The sequence below is a fragment of the Lutjanus erythropterus genome, chromosome 8, assembly GCF_056507025.1.
Source record: "Lutjanus erythropterus isolate fLutEry1 chromosome 8, fLutEry1.hap2, whole genome shotgun sequence".
Classification (NCBI taxonomy): Eukaryota; Metazoa; Chordata; class Actinopteri; order Lutjaniformes; family Lutjanidae; genus Lutjanus; species Lutjanus erythropterus.
The window spans coordinates 42,411,733-42,432,090 of record NC_139324.1 but is presented as its reverse complement, the minus strand read 5'-3'; the positions used below and the strand labels follow the sequence as shown (position 1 = coordinate 42,432,090).

At 38.9% G+C, this 20,358-nt stretch overlaps 1 protein-coding gene across 2 annotated transcripts in view; it reads left to right on the top strand.

Moving 5' to 3' along the window:
* The first annotated feature begins 754 nt into the window (after nucleotides 1–754).
* ube2f (ubiquitin-conjugating enzyme E2F (putative)) overlaps nucleotides 755–20,358 on the top strand; it is a 64,691-nt gene continuing 45,087 nt past the window's right edge. Inside the window, exons 1-4 of one of the 2 annotated variants that reach the window (XM_084725558.1) lie at nucleotides 755–983; nucleotides 7,458–7,644; nucleotides 11,239–11,268; nucleotides 17,792–17,857. In XM_084725558.1, the coding sequence (XP_084581684.1) occupies nucleotides 7,530–7,644; nucleotides 11,239–11,268; nucleotides 17,792–17,857 (211 nt within the window). In that variant the 5' untranslated portion in view covers nucleotides 755–983; nucleotides 7,458–7,529. The remainder of the gene's footprint in view (nucleotides 984–7,457; nucleotides 7,645–11,238; nucleotides 11,269–17,791; nucleotides 17,858–20,358) is intronic. The other variant, XM_084725557.1, reaches the window with a different exon arrangement.

Below are 20,358 nucleotides of genomic sequence, written 5' to 3'. Positions count from 1 at the left end.
TTCATTTTCAGTCATTTTATTTTTTTTCCTGGGGTTTATTTCCTATTTTTTATTGTTTGCTAATACACTTTCATATAATTGATGTTATTGTTGTCATGTAATGAGCCTTGTACGGAGCCCCTCTGGTGACATTGGATGAAAAAAAATAATGCGTGGCCACGCATTACTATCTCGTGGCCACGCATTATTATCTCGTGGCCACGAGATAGTAATGCGTGGCCACGCATTTTTTTTTTTTTTCATCCAATGTCACCATAGGGGCTCCGAGTCTCTCGCTAAGAATTACTCCATGCCTTGCCACAAGTGACTGAAGTATGTCATTGTAATTCATTCCTATATTAAAATAAAATGAAATTAAATCAAACTTGTCCATGATAAAACCAACAGTCTGCATGGGATGACTACAATAACTATCTTGTGACCACGCATTAACTATCTCGCGACCACGCATTAATTATCTCGTGGCCGCGCATTAACTATCTTGTGGCCACGCGTTATTATCTCGTGGCCACGAGATAGTAATGTGTGGCCACGCATTACTATCTCGTGGCCACGAGATACTAATACGTGGCCACGCATTATTTTTTTTTTTTTCATCCAATGTCACCAGAGGGGCTCCGTAGGCCTTGTATGTATTAAGGTGTATGTTTTTGTTATTACAGTTCTTCACTGTTTGTAAATGTAACAGAACCTACTCGTCTATCTGCGCTGCGGAACTGTTTATCTGCCGCCGTGTCTACACGGACAACAATAACTACCGGCATTCACTGCGCTTCCGTTGCCCATGACACCGGAACGAAGTTCTGACAGCTGATTCTCCAGTCAGTTTAAATCCACTCCGAGCCTCCAAAATAATAATTTTGGAAGTGATTTCCAGTCGGACGAGTGTCGTTGAACCTCTGGCTGGAGCCGCAGGCAGCGCCGTGAGCAGAGGAGGGCAGCTGAGTATGGTGTAGCACGGAGCGCTAGCTCTGAGACAGCAGGTAAAAAACACCGCTCAGATAACACACAAGCTAACACTGGCTAGCATAGATACTTCAACAACTTAAACGTGTGTCTTCGCTAATTAAACCAAGTGACACGACTTCGTGCACCCAACCGCAGGTGTGAAGAATGAACCTGAGCTGAGGCTGGTCACAGGCTGGGATACTGTGTGTAGCTAGCTGTGATTAGCAGTGAGAGCGGCTTGTTATTGCGGGGAGTTAACGAGCTAAAAGTACAGTGACGAGGCGGTAACTTCTCTTATAAGAGTATTTATATTAACATTAAATCTAAAGTCTGTTTCATTTGCTCTCTGCACCACGACAGGTCTTATCTTGTGGGGAAACACTTGTGTTTGAGTATCACAGCTGAGTTAGCTGGACTCATTTAGTCTTTTTTATAGACATTTCAAAATAAAGTGAAGTTTAAGAAGTTTCTCCTCTTTACTGAACAGATGTTCTTTAGGGACAGACTGATAATGGACTTTTGGTGCCGATTCACATACTGATATTAGGGAGTAAAAACACTATAACGTCTATAACCCACAGCTTATAGAATATTTGCATAAACACATTTTTTCAATGATCCTTCAAACGATATGAAAGTCGTATAATAAAGGCAGGACATTTTACAGTTTAACAGTGAACTTTATTGTCCAAATTGAGATCAGGGAACTGAAACAATAAACATTCACTAGTTTAAGAATTGTAAATAACTATAAATAAAAACACAAACAGCGCAGTATATATGATTTTTTTCAAATTAGTGTTGTCACAATACTGTAATTTCTAATTTTAATACAGTACTTTGAAAAATACAGTTTTAAAAACTGACTCAACGTTGAGGTTGTGGAATTGTATTTTGAGATAAATATAACAAAGCTATAACGTGACAATGGATATAGAAAATGAGGCAAGTGATGAGAAGAAGACAGCACTGTGAGCGAGGGACAGGAGACTGCAGTGGTGTGTGTCAACTCGCTGTCGGAAAGATGAAGAACTGAGAAAGAGCTGGTACTGGAGTACTGACACTGAAAAATTGAGTATTGAAAGCATTTCAGCTGTGAAATATTGATATATTGATATTTATGATAACACTAGATCAGATATACATAATATGCTACCTATAAAGCTAATAAACACAAACTATCTGCGTTATTTTCTGTTAAAAGAAAACATTTTCATAGCAGTGCATATCGGATCACATGGGCTGATATCGGACTGATAATATCGGCTAATCAGGCTCTAGTGTTCTTACTCCATATTCTACCAATTTATGAATAAATATGGTTATAGAAATTAAGCTTGCTATACTGTTAAGAAGATTTGTCCCTGTGTGGGGGAATTTTTTCAGTGCACAACAGGAAGATTGTGTGTGTGTGTATTTACTAGTTGTTTCAATCTGTGTGTGTGTTTCGCTGCCAGCTCTGTTGTCTGCTTGTGCTGCATGGCCCTGTTCCTTCCCCTACAGCTATTTGACTAACATCCAGGTAGTTTGTGTCAGTGAGCAACGCCAGGGTGCAGTGACTGACAGTTGAGGCAGGTGGGTGTTGAGTCAGACTCAGCGACACACATTTCATGGGCTCACTGATACCTGATACCTTCACTCTCTGCTGCTGCTGCTCCCTAAATGAGCTCACCCAGCGCTCAGACCAGTCACACAGAGTGCAGAGTGAACTGCTCCCTGAGCGAGGTTAAAAGAGCTCTGCGCCACCTGTGAAAGTGTACAACAGTTAAAAGGTAACAGTGCGCTTTTAGCAGCAAACTAGGGGAAAGGGAACATTTTCAAAACAGCAGAAGGGATCAGTGGGATCAGCAAGACTGAATTATATTACATTATTGAGTGAGTGATGCAAGCTGTGTGTCAGGGAGGTTAGTAGGCTGTACGGATGCTGCTGCACCAGGCAAGGTGATTGTAATGCTGTGTTTGAAGTCACATCCACAACCACATACCCAAAATGTGGTTGTGGATGTGGATGGATACTTTTGCTTAACATACTTTTGTATAAATAAACAGTAGTGTGATTCTTTTCGGATGCACTATTCAGTGTGTATAATGTCACTTCATCACCAGCTGGAGACACGTAACCATGTGCCAACAATGATCGAACTGAAAAAATATATCTAGCAAAGTGAAACCTTTACTTACATTTAAGCATTACTGATGTTACACAGAGCCGCCATGGTCGCTGTCTGTTTTTGTTTGTTTTTGTAGTTGTTGTGTCAAGTGCTTGAATACTGTATTATTATATTATTTACTATCTTTCCTCAGAAATGGTATGCACATCACATAGTATTTACTTCATACTAAGGTTCTGGTAGGCCTGGGGGATATAGCCGAAAAAACTATCACGATAGTGAAGTTTCATATCGGTCGATATTGATAATTATTGATCGTGTAAGTTGTGACTTATATGTTGTGTACTGCAAAGGGTGGAAGTGGCTGAGGGGATAAAATAAGTTTGTTGTATTATATTGCAACAATATTACAGGGATGACTATTGGTGTTTTGATAAAATGTGAGATTATTTTATAAATAATCATCAGTAATGTGGATATCATGCCTAAGTGAGTAAAGACAAATATGAGATCAGCTGGAACAATCTGGTAAATTCTTAAAATGACACCACTTAATTGTAATGCAGCCTTTAAAACCAGGACAAGACAACACGTTACACATGTCACGATACAACGATATCCAGTGTCCAGTGATATCTAGTGTCATATTACAATACAATATAATGTCATCCTATTGCCCAGCCTCTCTCTGGGCTCTGGACATACTTAAGAAATCTCACATACTGGTTTATCATACTAAATAACATGTTGATATGGAATCTCGGAAACAGCCTGATTGTATTATGTTTGTTGTTAAACTTAAAGTCAGGATTCTCATCTTGATTTTTATTAAACCTGTTTGATTCTGGAATATGTTTAAAAAACTTTTGAATTATTCAATTTTTAGGTCACTTGATAATTTTTGTTTAAAATATTTTGATACATTATCTTTGTCAGACTTCATTGCAGGTTGTTATGTCTTGATTGACTTGTTTTAATCCATTTTATTACATGGCTGTTGCTGTTACTTGCTTCTGATTGGTCAGTCACAGCATTCTTAAGTCTGGTATTTAGAAGACCGTTGCTAGATTGTTGAAATGGATGCAGTTCTGATCATAGACGCTACAGGAGCAATAAATTATTCTTAAATCCATAAAATCAATTTAAAAGAGTCAAATTATAGATTTCGGGGGGTCAGTGACCATTTAATAAGCGGGATAATGTACAGTGAGCAGGTCATTATTGTGAAATAAACCTCTTTATTTCACAGTAATTACCTGCTCAGTGTATTTTATGCCTTACATAGATATTCTTACCTGATTTTTACAGGTGTATGCACAGTAAATGCCATACGATCAACAGTTAAATGGCATAAGATGCAGCCCCAGGAAATGAGAAAACAACCACAGTCTGCTGTTGCATGGCATTGATAGCTACCAGAAGACATGTTTACAAGGAATGAATGCTTTCGTCTCTGAGTTTAACAACGCCGTGCCATAGATAATGGCTTCCTGCTACAGCACCATTAATAGGAAAGTTGGCAGAAGCATGATACTGAAGTACTCTTTTCTCTTCCTGTTACTCTGCTGTTACAGTGAGTCTGTTGAATATTATTTAGCGATGACAAAATGCCGTTCATATAAGAGGATTTGTGATGCTTGTCTCTGCAGGCTTCCCTCTGTCTGGTACACTTGCTTTTCTGAGATAATTAAATGAGAATGTTTTTTTTTATTGTGGTTTTTCTTTTCTTTTTTTTTTTTTTTTTTACTAATTTGTGAGTTCCTTTTTGCATACAACAGCCACATTATTGAAGCCCCTTTTGCATTGCACAGAAAACCCACTAACACCCACTAACATCTGTCTTTTGTCTGCAATGGGAAAGGGAACAATTTAGGGCTGCAACAAACCACTATTTTCATTGTCGATTAATCTGTTGACCATTTTTTTAATTAGTTGTTTGGTCCATAAAATGTCAGAAAATGGTGAAAAATGTGTTTCCTTAAGCCCAAAATGACGTCCTCAGATGTCTTATTTTGTCTTCAACCTAATGATATTCAGATTATTGTCGTAGAGGAGTAAAGAAACTAGAAAATATTTACATTTGAGAAGCTAAAATCACAGAGTTTTTACTGTTTTTCTTAAAAATTACTCAAGCTGATTATCAAAATATTTGGCCATTAATTTAGTAAAGGATTAACTGATTAATCATGATTGATCATCATGACTGATTGATCATTACAGCTTTAGTACAGATGCTGTTTACTCCTGGATCAAATGACTCTGAACTTAGTCACGGCCATTTATCAGCTCCAGCTCCGATTGGCAGTGATGGAAATATGACACCCGGGTGGACATGCAAATTTTCACCTCTTTTCCAGTGGAGGCAATGAAGGCTCCAAACTACAGAGATTCAGTTAGAAGCTACAAACTTACTGAAAGCTGGACACAGAGACTTTTACAAATGCTTTCTCTCTGCTCTGCTGCACAGACATGAGTTGAGTCCCAGCTTTCTAGCACACATCATTAAAATAAAAAGCAGAAAGACAACCTCATCTACAGGCAATGAGAAAAGCATCAATCACCTGTTGTCAGCGGGGTTAGCCATGTTTAAAAATCCTACATGTGTTGATTTTGGTGTAAGACAATATAAATAACCACTATGGAAAACACTTAATGTATGGTTTTGCCATCTTTCAGCAGTGCTGCAATGGTCACATGGTTATGTAGCCTGTGAGCTAGGCGTATCTGCCAGAGCTAACATTAACTTTGGCAAATATATCTGGCTGGTGTTCAGATGGATTTCCACCTGTCCTGGATCTCTTTGGGCCAATAAAAACTGTTTATTTAATATGGGGTGAGTGCGATATGTCACGGACAGAGATTTGAAAAATCACACGTCGCATATTTCGAGTGCAATCCACCAGGCTCCCAAAACTCTGATCAAACTGTCAAACTAGGCAATGCTGAACAAATATGAAACAAGAATCTTTTACTCTGTCGCCTGAATTTTTTCAAAAACATGTTTAACTGTAATTTGAGAAAGTTTGTGACCAGGCCACCATTTTTTTCTGCTTGAAAACAGACCAAGCATGGCCCCAACATGCATGCATGTGTCACTCAGTGCTGCCTCACATGATTCATTGCTCTGATTGGTTGTCTATTCAAGTGGCAGAGGCATTTTGGTCTGCACTGTTGATAACCTCCCCTTAGAAATAATAAAATTAACAGTTAGGATTTGAATTAGTCTGACTTTTATGTGATAATTTACACTACAGTATATCAGATCTTCAGTAGTCAGTTATCTGGTTATTCTTCTGCATAAGTGTTGAATAAATTATGATTACTGTAGCTGTTATTGCACAGCCTTTTTCTGTTGTAGAGAATAGGCTTTGTGTAAAGGAAAGTTACACAAAAGGAGGTTGTGTTACTAATTATCTCAGTTTACTGCAATTAATCTTGTATAATAAGTCTATAACTCGACACTAATAGACAAGTTGTAGCTCCACGTCTTTCCACAACAGGGAGTCAAATTGTAATTGACTTCGCTTAATCAATGTCAAGCACTTCATTATTCCACCGTAATTAAATGGTGTCATAGCAGTCAATTTAGTGCTATAATAAGTACAGGAAGGAGTAGACGTGAACTTCATCATTTCCCTGCGTGTTACCTGTTGAACACGTGGGTTGAAAATCATTTTCTTGCAATACTTCTAGTAGCTTGATGTGAAAAGATGATTTATACGCAGAACTGTGCTTTGGCCATGGGTATCATTTACCTTTAAAGGGAGACTCCGTCTTCGTTCTTTTCCAGATTTTTTCAAATGGAAATGCTCTCTCAGCCATTACAAAAAGCAGTGACTCTCGCTTTTTCCATCCATCCAGTCTTCTATTATATATGTACATATATATACTTAATCTGTGCAGTGTGGAGATGGCGTCTACTCCAGCACACTGTGCCTGAGGCAGAGTACAGCTTGGACAGGTCGTCAGTCTATCACAGGGTCGAGACAACAAGCCAAGACAATCATTCAAATTCACAAGTGTGTCACATCTGCAGTAACCTTCCAGGTAGATCACCTAATGTGAATGTCTTTGGACTGTGAGGTGAAACTGGAGAGAATTTTTAAATGATTATTATAAAATTACAGATTCAGGCTTCATGAAAATGTGCCCTTTTAATAATTATTACTGACATTTTTCTGACATGTTATGGACCAAACAACTAATTGATTAATCAAGAAAATAATGGACAGATTAATCGCCGTTATGTGTTTTCAAACCTTGAGAAACCACAAGAAAACCTGTGAACTCTGGAGAAATGGAACACAAAACATACATTGTTTTTCCTCTCTCCTGCATTATGATGAGATTGATTGATTTATTGATCACTGAATTCTTGATGCTCTGTTTGATTTTCAGGCGTTTGAGCAGCAGTGCAGTGCAGCACAGTGCCGCGTGGGGCAGACCGAGGCAGATCACAGCAGCGTAGCTATGCTTACTTTGGCCAGTAAGCTGAAGAAGGATGATGGAGGAAAGACGGGCCGTGCCTCCGGAGCCTCTGACTCCACCCACAGGGTCTCCATCAGGGACCGCCTCCTTACCAAAGGTACCTGGGTCACGATCCACTCCAAGCAAAACAAACTTGGCAGCTAAATATTTGAGGACTGACACTGTGGGTCAAGGCAGTTGTTTGTCGATGTTGATGTGTTCTGGTTTGTTTCCATGCAGGAATAGATGTTTTAGCTTCTTCTGTTTCTTTTTCTCTGTTTCTACCTTTGTCCTACCTTTGGTTTTTATTACCTCTCATTGCTTTGAGATGCAGCCTTCAGACACACGCCTCCTCCTCCCTCCTTTAAATTTCAAAGGGTTGTTGTCCTTGTCCTTGGGAGTTTTTGTCATTCTGTTTACATTTGTGTCAATCTCACACTTTATTCCTTTCACCATTTTCCATAATAAGTTTTCTCCTTCCTGTGTTCTCTCCTCTCTCTGCGTTTTTTCTCTTAGCCAATTGCCAGGTCTGGAAATCTTGCTCAAGTATACTGTGTGACAAAACATTACTGGTTTCCTTATTCCACTGAAATACTATATGAAACTGGCAATTAAGACAAATGGTACACAGCCTTTTCAATTTGAAAAGTTAACTGTATTAATTCATGAATTAATTAATATTACAGTCTCCTGCCTGCATGAGAATAACAAAATGAGAAGAAGGTGGAGTGCTCTGCTGTGTTCTTATTATCGTTATGTCTCCAGCGATGGAGAGCAGCCTCTCTGCTGCACCGTTAGTGACTGACCAGAGTCATTTTCATCAGCCGGACTCGTCTGTTACTTCTGATCTCTGCGTTGCTCCGTTCCATTTATGATAAACTTGACATTTGTCTCAGAAAGATAATTATTTAAATATGTGAAGCTTAAGATTTAGGGGGATCTATTGGCAGAATATAGCCAGAATGGAATAAAATATTCATTAGCATGTTTTCTTCAGTTACCTGAAAATAAGAATCATTATGTTTTCAGGTTGCCATGCTGTGCTGCCATGTCTCTACAGTAGCCCAGAATGTACAAAACACACACCAGATCTAGATACGGCAACAACATTTGCCAGAGTTTTGTAGCCAGTGTTGATACCCCTACACACTTGGAAGATGAGGGTGAGGCGAAGTGTTTGCAATCTGCAAGTTCAGTGCTACATACCACGAAATCCTTCACACTGGTCCTTTAAATCAAAACATGCTTGCAGCTGCTGCCTTTGGTGAAGGTGAATTATGAAATGCTGTGGACTGTCCGGATTCTGCACTGCCGTCACAGTTTAGATCTACCTTTTTTGTTTCAGTTTATTTAGTTAGTCTAGACCACTCAATGTGGTACGGAGAACAATCAGAAAACAAAGCAACAACACAGTGGTAAACAACCAGAGTAGATCAATTTGACAAACTAGATCATTTAAATAAAGGCAGGACTAATTTACCTACTACTCTTGATTTATGTGTCTGCAGTAATGATATGAGTTTAATATGAGTTTAGACTTGTTCCACCATGTGCCCACATCCGCATTGCAGTGCGAGAAGAAACTATTTTTACCCCACCCCTACAAATTATTATGGGATTCATTGGGGGCGTCATTTACCCAAGAACTTGAGTGAACTTGAGTTTCACATCTTCAATGTCAAATTAAAATCACTAAATGAGAAAAAGTAATGTTGTGTTTGTCGAATAAACTGGGACAAGGAGTACAGACAAACACTGAAGCAGTTTGCCAGGGGCAAGTACAATGCCACTGTGGGCTAGTAAATCTAGCAACTTAATTGCCCGATCTGGCAAGTGGTAAAAAAGATTTTATTTATTTATTTATTTATTTATTTATTTATTTTTTTGCGGGAACTGATGAGAAAGGTAGATAAGGAGTGAGCCATCTTGCTTCCTCCTCACCTCTGTTGAGGGTTGCACATGCATGGTACCAATCAGGTCCACACTGACCTTAAAGCAGGAGTTGAGTTAAATGTAGGCAAAACAACAGCTATGTAAAACTGCACACAGTTTTTTTTAAAGGCACGTCAAGTTTGCAAACTTGGGTTGACTTGGGAACACAGCATCGAACCAATGGCTTGTCTAAGGCATTATTTGATAAAGTATATAGGGGAAAGTAAAAATTGACTTCAGGCAAGTACATTTTTCTTACCCTCCTGCCAGACAAGTGAAATAAAAAAAAATAACACTAAGGTTGAACCCTGCACCTTCAGCCAGAAAGGAGGACTTTAATTTAGTGTTTGAAGCTGAGAACCATTGAATAAATTGTGAACTATCCTTGGTCAGAACTTTTTAAAATATGGATAGGGACTTGACATTCGGCAAACAAGTGGGCTACAAGAAGAGTACTTGTTCAGACGAAAGCTAGTTGGAGGTCTTTTTGGGCCAAACAGTAACTCCCTGCTGGCTCTGATGGAGCTGTTCAGCAGCTGACCCTGTGCTCTGACCTCCATGTGGAGGGGAATATAATAAAACAAGCAAGTACCTAATTATTACACTCTGCACATCTCAAAGAATATGTTCGTATAAATGATGGGTATTGGTATTAGCACTGAATATTGCACAGAATGAGTTATTTTTGATTTTATTTTGAGATACTAACTTATTATTTTGAAATAAGAGAACGTTTCTCATTATAATGACTTACAGGATCTTTTTTTCCGCCACAGTGGCAGAAATGAGCCTCCATAGACAAACATCCAGCAGCACAGTGAAAAGGAGACCAGTGTATAATGCAGATCTGGCTGTTAACAGAGACTTCAGGGTGCAAACAGTGTCTGCAGACTTGTAGAGTAACATCAGGCTTTATAATCAAAGATGTTTAATGTCATGTTAACACCTCCGTCCATCTTCACCTGCTACCTTTCTCGCGTTGGTCTGCATTAACACTTCTTTCAGCCTCTCTCTGTAACGCTTCAACAGCCTGGTGGTTTTCTTGTGGATCGTACCAGACTTGAAATCAAACTCACCGCTGGTTATTTGTTCCGTGTTCCACTTGACGTTTCTCAATAAGAATCTCAACAAAGTCTATGTCAGTATGGTTTTTTTTGACGGAGGAGAATCAGCTGGGACAGTTTAGGTGGGGCATCAAAGGTCATTTTTGTGAGGGATGTAAGTGTGGGGTGAGGGGGAGCACAGCGGCCATGGCCGTAGTGGCCGCCATGAAACCCCTGCCCTGATGACACACCAGAACAACACAGACTGCCCAGAGTAGCAGCAACCCCCCCTCTCTCCTGCTTTTTGCTTTTTTGTAAGTTTTTAAATTGTATAACCAGCTGACACAAAGAGGCAGTGAAAAATGCAACCAGACTTCACCCAGAGGCAACACCAGCTAAACTACCCTCTGCTCTTTACATGTCTTCCCGTTGGCTCTCTTCTGTCTTTCCTCTCTCTTTCTCCCTCCTCCTCTTTGTTGCATACTGATCGAGTCATTCTGTTTTTCCTCCGTTACATTGTGTCGTAAGCAAAAGACAATTTATTTTACACTTTGCATATTTGACATGTGTTTATGCAGAGAAACTTTCCTGAATGAGCAGGCAGCGTCTCAGTGCCTCATTTAAAAACTTTGAGGGTGTCGGTGTCAGCTCTCCGTGTGTGAAGATCTCGCATATTTTTGTGTGTGTGTCTCTTTTCTCTGCTCCCTTATTTATTATTCTTTTTTTTCTCTCAACAGAAGTTGCAGAACTTGAAGCCAATCTCCCTAGTAAGTATGCTTTACACTTGAATACACACTGATCTCTTTCAGGCAATTTAGTCATTCTCTCTAAGTTCATTACACTTTTCATTCCTCCCCATGTTCATATTAGTGTTTAGGCAGCTGAGTAATTGACTTAACATGAGTTATTATGGTAATAGTGTCCTCCTGGTTCTTTTTCTCACCTGCAGGTAAAAAAAACAACCTTTTATTTGTAGTTGTTTTTAGCCTCTTTTTGCTACAACATGACTGAATATTGCTTAACAAGAATAATGCTCGATGTATTATTATGGGCCTTGCTAAACTAATATTTGTCAGTATATTTTGAATGGAACGGAAGGAGGGAACATTAGAATTATTCTACAAATGTTTGAGTTGAGACAGGACCACAAGCTAATCCCACAGATGTCGTCCGTGTTCTGATTTTTGACAAGATGCTTGGATCATTTTAAATGTAGATTTTTGTAACAGTAATTGTCACTCTGTGGACATCAAAAGTTGTTCATTAAAGGCTGATTAGTTTACATTATAGACTGATTAATTTCTAAAAGACTGAAAAAATCAGACAGAATTTATTACAGTATTACAGAATGCTTGGACCTTAACAAAAGAACAGTTAAAAGAGTTTCCCATGTGTTATTTTATTTCCCAGTGGTTCACTCAGAATATGTTTAATTTTACCAACACAATCATCTCCATCCATTATTTCAGAACCATTTTCTCCTCTTTAGCTTAAGGCATGCTGTTTTGAGTACTTCTCTCGTTCTATCCAAAGAATGGCATTTTGTCATTGGGAACGTGCTTCATGAGAACTATGACAAAACCGAGCAGCAGAACCTTTAGCTAGGGCCGGGGGGGAATCGTTGGCGCAATCGACGTCATTGATTTGGCGAGGCATAGGGTGCATCGACGCGTTACAGTGAACTGTTGCACCTGGTCAGAGCATGGATTTACTCAGAGGACAAGCTGCAGGTGACAAACCTCACCTGTAATTATCTGACGTGTAGGAGTATTTTAGACAGAGATGCAAAAGTATGGTTTTGACTGGAAGTGGTTTATTACAGCAGTTCAACGGCTCTGTGCTGCGGCTGTGGAGGTGAAAGCACCCAGAGGACTCTGTCAAGCAGCAGCAGCAAGACAGCACCGTCCTGTTTACTTCCTGTCAGCACCCAGGCACAGGATACTATGATTATCTACAGGCAGAACGTGTTTCTGTCCGTAAATCAGTTGTTATTTTCCGTGCCTTGCACTGCAAAAATACATTTGCCAGTGATTATCGTAACTGCAATGATTTTATTTATACCATTTTAAGTTTTAAGTCAAGTACTCAGTAAAAAATACTGATTCTCCAGTTCAGAGAAAGAGTTGACACAGTGATTAAATGAATGTGTTTCAGCAATCCTTTTGTATTTGAGGTCCAGTATTTCTTCAGGCATCTGACAAATAGTGTCTTTTAAATAGGGTGGAATTCAGACAAATCTTTCAGTATTATTATAATTTTAATGTGCTTTATGTGTCTAATTTTCAGGATTATGATTGAATAAAATATTGAAATATTAATAAGTTTTTGCCAGATTCAGGTTGGATGTGTTTCCACAATTATTTTAGGATGATTTTCAGACGTCTTAATTTCGATAGATTAGATGAAATAATATATAATAATTAAATTATTAAATTTAATAATATAGTAATCTAACGAGATGCCATCAACTGAAGTCAGGGTATCTGCACTTCTAACTTGTCCTTTGCCCCGCTTCAGTGTGTGGCTCAGCTCAGCTCCTCCCTCTGTGAGAGAGCAGAGCAGAGGAGAGAAAGTGCAGCTGTGAATGACAGACAAGTGCTGAAATTCCTCTCAGACTGAGCTAACATAAATAAAATAGTTTGTTTCTTTCAGGGGGGCAGGAGGTGTCCCTCCAAGGCAATGCTGCTTTTAATAAAAACATAATTTAGATTTTCATTTTTAGCCAGATCACGCAGCCCCTCTACATAAATGCTAATGTGTTAAGCTGGAAATAAGCCTCACCTCGCTGTGAGCCTTGGACGAGTTTCATGCTTGTTATTCTTCTGGCCTTGGAATTTATTTGTTCAAACAGACCTGCAACTGCTGTTTGAGTTCTGGCCTTGATGTGAGGTTTTAGACTCCAGTGTGTCAGATCTTCATTAGTCAGTTATCTGGTTATTATCATTCATGAGTGCTGAATTCATTCTGATTGCTTTGGCTGTTTTTTGTCTGTTTTTATCTGAGTTTTAGCAGCTGTGACCCGAGAGAACCAGACGCGTAAATGGTTTGTGTTCACTGGTCCTGGTTTGACCGGTGACCAGTTTGAACAGTGTTAATCTGCACAACATTGATAGAAAAAAAGAGTACAAGCCCATAGAAAATAGGTCTGTGACTAATTAGTATTTTCGTAATCCATTAATTGGTCGATTATTTTCTTGATTAATCAACTAATAGTCGCTTGTTTTAAAATGTCAAAAATGATGAAAATAATTGTAATGAAACCAGAAAATATTCACATTTAAGAAGCTAAAATCAGACAATTTTGACTAAAAAAAGACTCAAACCACTCAATCGATTGTCTAAATAGTTGTTGGTTAAATTATAATCAATTTATTGATTGGTCATTGCAGCTGTAATAGAAAATATCACTATTTAGTGACTGAAGGGATGTATCATGCATGTGTCATTATGTCTGCTTGCTTAAGATATGCCTCTAGAATGAAATATCCGTTAATAGAAGAAAAGTGAGACAGAGGTAGGGAAATATAAGTTTTACTTCTGTCCACTTTGGGGTGAATTGCCCCTTTAAGAAACCATCCAGCTCTTATGACTGTTATGCTTGTCCAGTTGACGCTTTATAACCAACAGCAGTCGTGAAATATGGTCCAACTGGAAGTATTCTTTTGATTTTCTTGAGGCTTCAACAGTATGTTTTATGGAAACCTGGCTTCGCGCCGTGAGTCTGGACCTGCCGTACGACACTGATGGATTTTCACTGCGGAGCGCAGACAGGAACTCTGGGAAAGAAAAAGGGGATCTGTTCATATGTAGTCTAAATAAGCAGTGGGAAATGGGCTTCATGGAAGAACCACTCTAGTTGATAGAACAGGTGATTTGAGAGAATTTGTGGCGTATGAAGAAAAATTGTGTGTTAAAAACAGCTTTATAGTGAAGCGCTGCAGTGCTGCAGAGGTGCAGAGGTGCCCTGGTCCACAGGTGTCTTTCTCCCGGTCTAAGAAAGTGTTTGTTTCTTACAGATTCACACAAATCACACATTTATTATGATTCTTTTCCTGTTAAAATGAAAATTGTGATGCAAAAGTGATCATTTCCACTAATCATGAATCATCTTGCAATCTGCCAAAAATAATTGCAACATGATTTTTTTTTTAACTGTGTTGTGCAGCCCTACGTCTGACTCATGTACAGGCACTGCTTTTTCCACAGCAGAAAAAAAACACTTTATGATGATTATGCAGTAATCTGAATGAATTTGGAGATTAAATAGCCTGTGTTACAGAGATGGAACAAAATACGTAATTAAAATTAACTTCAGTGGAGAATTTACCATCATTATCATGGCTTGCCAATTTACTGAAATGGTTTGTTTTTGATTTATCATTTTAGTGGATAATTTTAGCTACAGTTCAGTAGTTTGGAAAATTCTATCACTGCGACAGCTCCCTCTGGGTCTTTATAAAGGTCACACTTAGTTTTTTATTTTACAGCATCTAACTTCATGTCAGACTCTTCCCTCTCTGTTTCTCTTTGGCTGCTAAATTACCGCTACTTATTCTGCTAGACCTGTCATGTCTTCAACCACTGACTTCTGGCAATTTAGGGGCATTGATTGTGCAAGTGATGAAATCACATGAATGTGCACTTTGTCACAAACAGGTGGTTCATCAGGCTGAAATGATCCATTTACAACAAGAGGCATTTAGTGAGAAATGAAAGACAAATTGAAGGCAAGTTATACGTACAAAAAATGTAATCAAGGCTGGAAATTGTACAAGGTTCACATCCAAGGTGATGAGTCAATTTACCAAATGTATCGTGTCCAACACTTCCACCGTTAAATGGAATTTTCCTTCGCTGCATGAAGAGTGAAACAAGAGCTCCTTTGCCCCCTCGTTGAAAAGCTCTGCTGGAGGGAGAATAGTAGGTCAGGTGGGGATTTTTCCTGCCAAACATTAGCTTACATAAAGACACTTAAACATAACAGTGTTTCCCACAGAATGGCAGTGAAACTGTGGTGGGACTGGGGTGAGACTTTAATCTGCTCACCTTGCGTTTCCCTTCAGTTCTCTTCTTCTCACACACACCTCAGCTCTCTCACAGCACACACACCGGAGCTCGCCCCACCTCTCTCTGTTTCTCTCTCCCCGTACTGTATCTGTCTGATCTGATCTGTAGACTTCATCAGGAGGATGTTTTATAAAGTCGCCCAAAAAAAAAACCACAGCTCGTTTTGGATTCTTTCACTTGTGATTGAATTTTCACAGCAGCAGGTGGTCTGTGTGTGGTGGAGGCTCGTTGTTAATGACAGAGCCTGTTTAAAACATCAAAACCAGCGTGGTACCAAATGACAGCAACACCAGCCAGCTGCACTTATGAAACAACTACATAAGGAGACATATAGTGTACATTAAACAGGAGACGCCGTTTCTCTCTACAGAGTGTGTGTGATGTAACTGTTAAACCTTCTCACACAGAAGAAAAAACAGATGAGGGCTCTTTCAGACCAATGAAAAAGTAAAAAATGCCAAAATGGGTGGCAAAATCTACTCGGACGCCTGCCCAAATGAAATGTGTGTGTGTAGGAAACACTGCGGGGTGTGTAACATCATGCGGGTCACTGACAGGTCCGCTGTCAGGTATGAGAGTGAAATACACCGTTTTTGTAAATGAATGTTTCCTTCCTAGACACGACTGAGAGAGAGGCGTGCACAGCTCCAGAAACAGTATACACATCTTTACAATTACAATACAATTAATATACACATCTGTCCACCAGAATAAGACTCTTCATCACAGAGACTCTCTTTGAATATAAATAAAATTGTACCAAAATGAAATCAGCAGACACAGCTACATTCATATGATGATGTTCTGTACAGCGTCACTGTTACGGATGTCTGAGCTGATGCTGGATAAAGGCAGGGGCGAGGAGGAGGAGGAAGCATGTGGTAGTTGTGCTACTTCGCAATCCAGACACAAGTTTCAGGCAGGTTTCTTTGCATATGATTTGTACATTGGACATCACTTGCCGTATCCCAAACACATGATGATCCGTTTCGAAGGTTTAGCTTGGGTATAACATTGTAATTTTCATTTATCATTCTTGTAGGCCTCTTACACTCTTAAATTGTAAAAATGTGTAGCCTATACGCTGGATAATAAAAAATATTCTGGTATTTTGTTGACTAAAATGTGAATAGTCTTGAGTCTCACTTGACTTGCTATGGATGCCAAATCCAAAAAAAGGAAAGTCTCTGAGGAAAAATAATTTGATAGTTGTGGCTCCAGACAAATTTTTTTTTCTTTTTTGGCTTTATGTCTCTTTTGATCGAAAAGGTTGCTGACCCCTGGACTAGCTCTTCACCTTCCACTCCACACATTTTCTTTTTGCCTGTCTCTTCTCTGCTGTATATTACTCTTCTGCTCTGGGCTGCAGCCCAGACATCCAGGAAATTTTTCACAGTCTGCTGCTGCAGGGTGGATAGAAGAGCTGCATTTGACATGCAGTGGAGTTTTCTATGAGTGGAGCATGAATTTTTAATGTCAATATTACTGTCAATCATGTCAGTTTAATTGTGGGAAGCCAAAAGTGTGACTGTGTTTTGTATTTGATTAATTGTGCAGCCCAAACATTAAAACACATTTTTCTATTTGGATTGAATTTACACTTTGATATATCTTGTCTTGTCATATCTCAACATTTGCACATTAATTACTCAAACGTTTCACTTCATATTTCTTCTGTAATAAATGCCAAGTTGGCTTAAATGATCTATGAGCTTGGTGGTGAAGGTTTGGAAAATACAAATTAACTTTCAGATGTGATAAAATGATCATCATTTATTTGTAGAGTTCTATACTTTACATGCAGCCCACAGTAGATCTGCTCGCTTGATGAAAAAGCGGTTGAACTGTTGCAGTTTCTCTTACATTCATTCTGATGTGATGTTAAGTTTGATTAAAAATGTCTTTCTCATGAGGATGGTTACAAAAAACTCTCTCCCAGATGATGACAGTATTCTTGTAGTACATATTCTTGAACACCAGGGGGGAATGTGGTGCCACAGGGAGTCCCAGGGCACTAGTCCTGCAGTCTGTGTGAAAGTATTATCAAGCTGTGGCTTAGGAAGCATTTAATAAAAATATAGTACATTATTGATTCAAATGCCATTATTTAGCACAAAGACAAGTAATAAGAAGTGATGGTAGACTTTCATACATCTCCTGCTGGCTTTAACCTTTGATTCTAGTAACTAATAACTCTTCCCTCCCCCCCTTGTTCTTTTTCAGGTACATGCAAAGCCAGTTTCCCAGATGAGGACAAGCTGCATCATTTTCAGCTGGCAGTGTCTCCTGGTAAGAGAACAAACACAAAAATCTCTCTGCCCCCGTTTCTGTTGTTACATAAATAACTGCTTTAATAATTTCATAATTGTATTGTTAATGGGATGCTGAAAAATCAGTCAAAGCTGATGTCAGTTGGCTATACACTTATTGTCAGTTGTTATTAAGCCCTTATCAAAGCCTAAGAAAACACAAAGCACAGAAGATAAATATACCACCTTCAAATCTTTGAATTTTAATGTTTTCAGGGTTTTGAAAAGTCCTTGAAACTGCTTGAAATTGTAAGTGCATTTCTTTCATAATAAATCCATACCTGACTGAAGAGTTATCTTTTTAGTAGAGCTGCAACAGTTAGCCCATTAATTGATTATTTCTCAACTATGAAATGAATTGCCAACTAGTTTCAGAATCACTTTATCATTATGAATAATTTTTCAATAAAATTTGTCCAAATTCTTTGATCTCAGCTTTGATCTTGTAATACCGTCACAACAAAGGCTCACCTTTAAGCCAGCTTTTTGCAGCGTCGACATAAAGCTGCCCCAGTGTGTCTAGCATGTCGGCATTACAGAACCAAAAGAGGCGTTGCGTAACACAGTAGCACACTGCTCCTCTGCTTGTTTACAATCACACACAGAGCTGATAACCTCATGGATTTGAAGCTTTTTACGAGATAAATGGTCTGTTGTTTCCTCTGTTACAGATTAGTTAAAAAGATCATCAGCTTGCGTGATGGTTTGTGAGGAGTGATTTCTCTCCTCCTGTCTGTCTGTGTCTGTCTGTCTGTCTGTCTGAGTACATGCAGCGCTGTGTCTGTGCTGTAAAAAGTCTCTCTCTGCTTTAAACAGCTGACAAATGTGGGGAATAAATGACCACAGTCACAAACAGCAGCAATTTATAACTTAACAGGGTCCTAACCCGTTCTGGTTTCTTCAGGCCTCAAGGACAGTAAACTGAATATCTTTGTCACCATTTTATGGGACAAACAACTAATTGATTAATTGAGAGCTTCACAGTTTAATGAATAATAAAATTTCAGTTAGTAGTTTGTTAGTTGCAGCCCTACTTTTTAGATGAAGAGACACAATTCTGGTTGTTTATAGCTCAATAACATCTGATTTAATTTGATGAAGAAGTGAAATAATCATTTTGTGTATATGTATATAAATATGTTATTTACTGCAGCTGCGAGGTGCTGGAAAAGCTTGAAGATGCACCTTGAAAATTCTTGAAAAGTGCTTGCATTTTACTTTAGAAAAGACATAGGAACCCTGTTATACTGATCTCATGTCATAATTTAGAAATATTACCAATCAGGTTCCCCCTGAAAGTTGATTATTCGAGTCAGCATTCAAGGGGACTTTGAGCCGACTGTAAACTCTGAAAATCCTCATTCTTGGACAGCCGATCGTCAACCTTATGTGATGATCACAGGTCTCTGAACACAGAGTGCAGAGCCTCAGCCTCCAGTTAGGACATGCAGCTGTATTCACTTCTTTGTGCCGCCTTACTTTCAGACAATATGCAGGCTTTGTGTGTGCAGATTGTTGGGGAGGAGGATGAGGTGTGTAATGGAGTGGGAGTAAATGCAAATGTTAGCAATTTATTTGTAAGTCTGCGTGTGTGTTCAAGTATTCCCTTTAAAAGACTCTCCAGTCTTCTCTGTATTTCAACACTGCTGCTGTACTGTCATTATTCTCCAAGTCAAGTCTGCTTTCTCAGCACTGTTCTGAGCTAAGTGGGCTACCTGTCGAATATTGTACAAACCGAACACGCTGGTGTGGGATTACCCAAGTCTCTGGAGGTTCTCCTCTCACTTCCTGCTCTCTATTTGTCACACACTCTGTCTCTCTGTCCTCAAGCCCAATGTCACCTTCTCATTTCCTTCATTTATAAAATGTGGAAATCTGTCTTCATCTTTTGTTTTTAAGATACACGTCAAAGACGGAGAGAAAGTGAAAACAGCTTTGTGTATGTGTGTGAGTAATAGAAAAAGTGGGAGAAACTGGTTACACATCTAAAACATGATGACAAAGTTTTTCAGGATTGTTTTAAATTCAGTATATTACAACATGGGTCTTGTTTTTTCTTAGTTTCTGTAATTTATAACAATGTATTCCTTAAAGCAATTGCTTCAGTGAAGTCCAACATAACAAAAACCTCAAGTGATAAGCTGATCAAACAGGATATAAACCTAAACAGAACAACACATTATCTTGTCACAGTCCGGCTCTCAGGCTGTCACAAAAATGGGAGACCAGACATTTGACTTATCCGAACAGAGCTAACTTTAATGTCCAGCCCTGTACATGTCCCATACTGACAGATCATTTAGAGATTTCACCAGTCAGCCAACCAAACTACACCATGCAACCCAGCAACTCTGGCTGGTGCCTGGAGAAACATTTAAGAGTGACAACAAAGAGAAAATAGGAGATTGGAGAGATTAAACATTAAAAGGTACAGGGACAAAATTTCCAGGTGCTTTTGATAAAGCATCTGTCACAGTATTT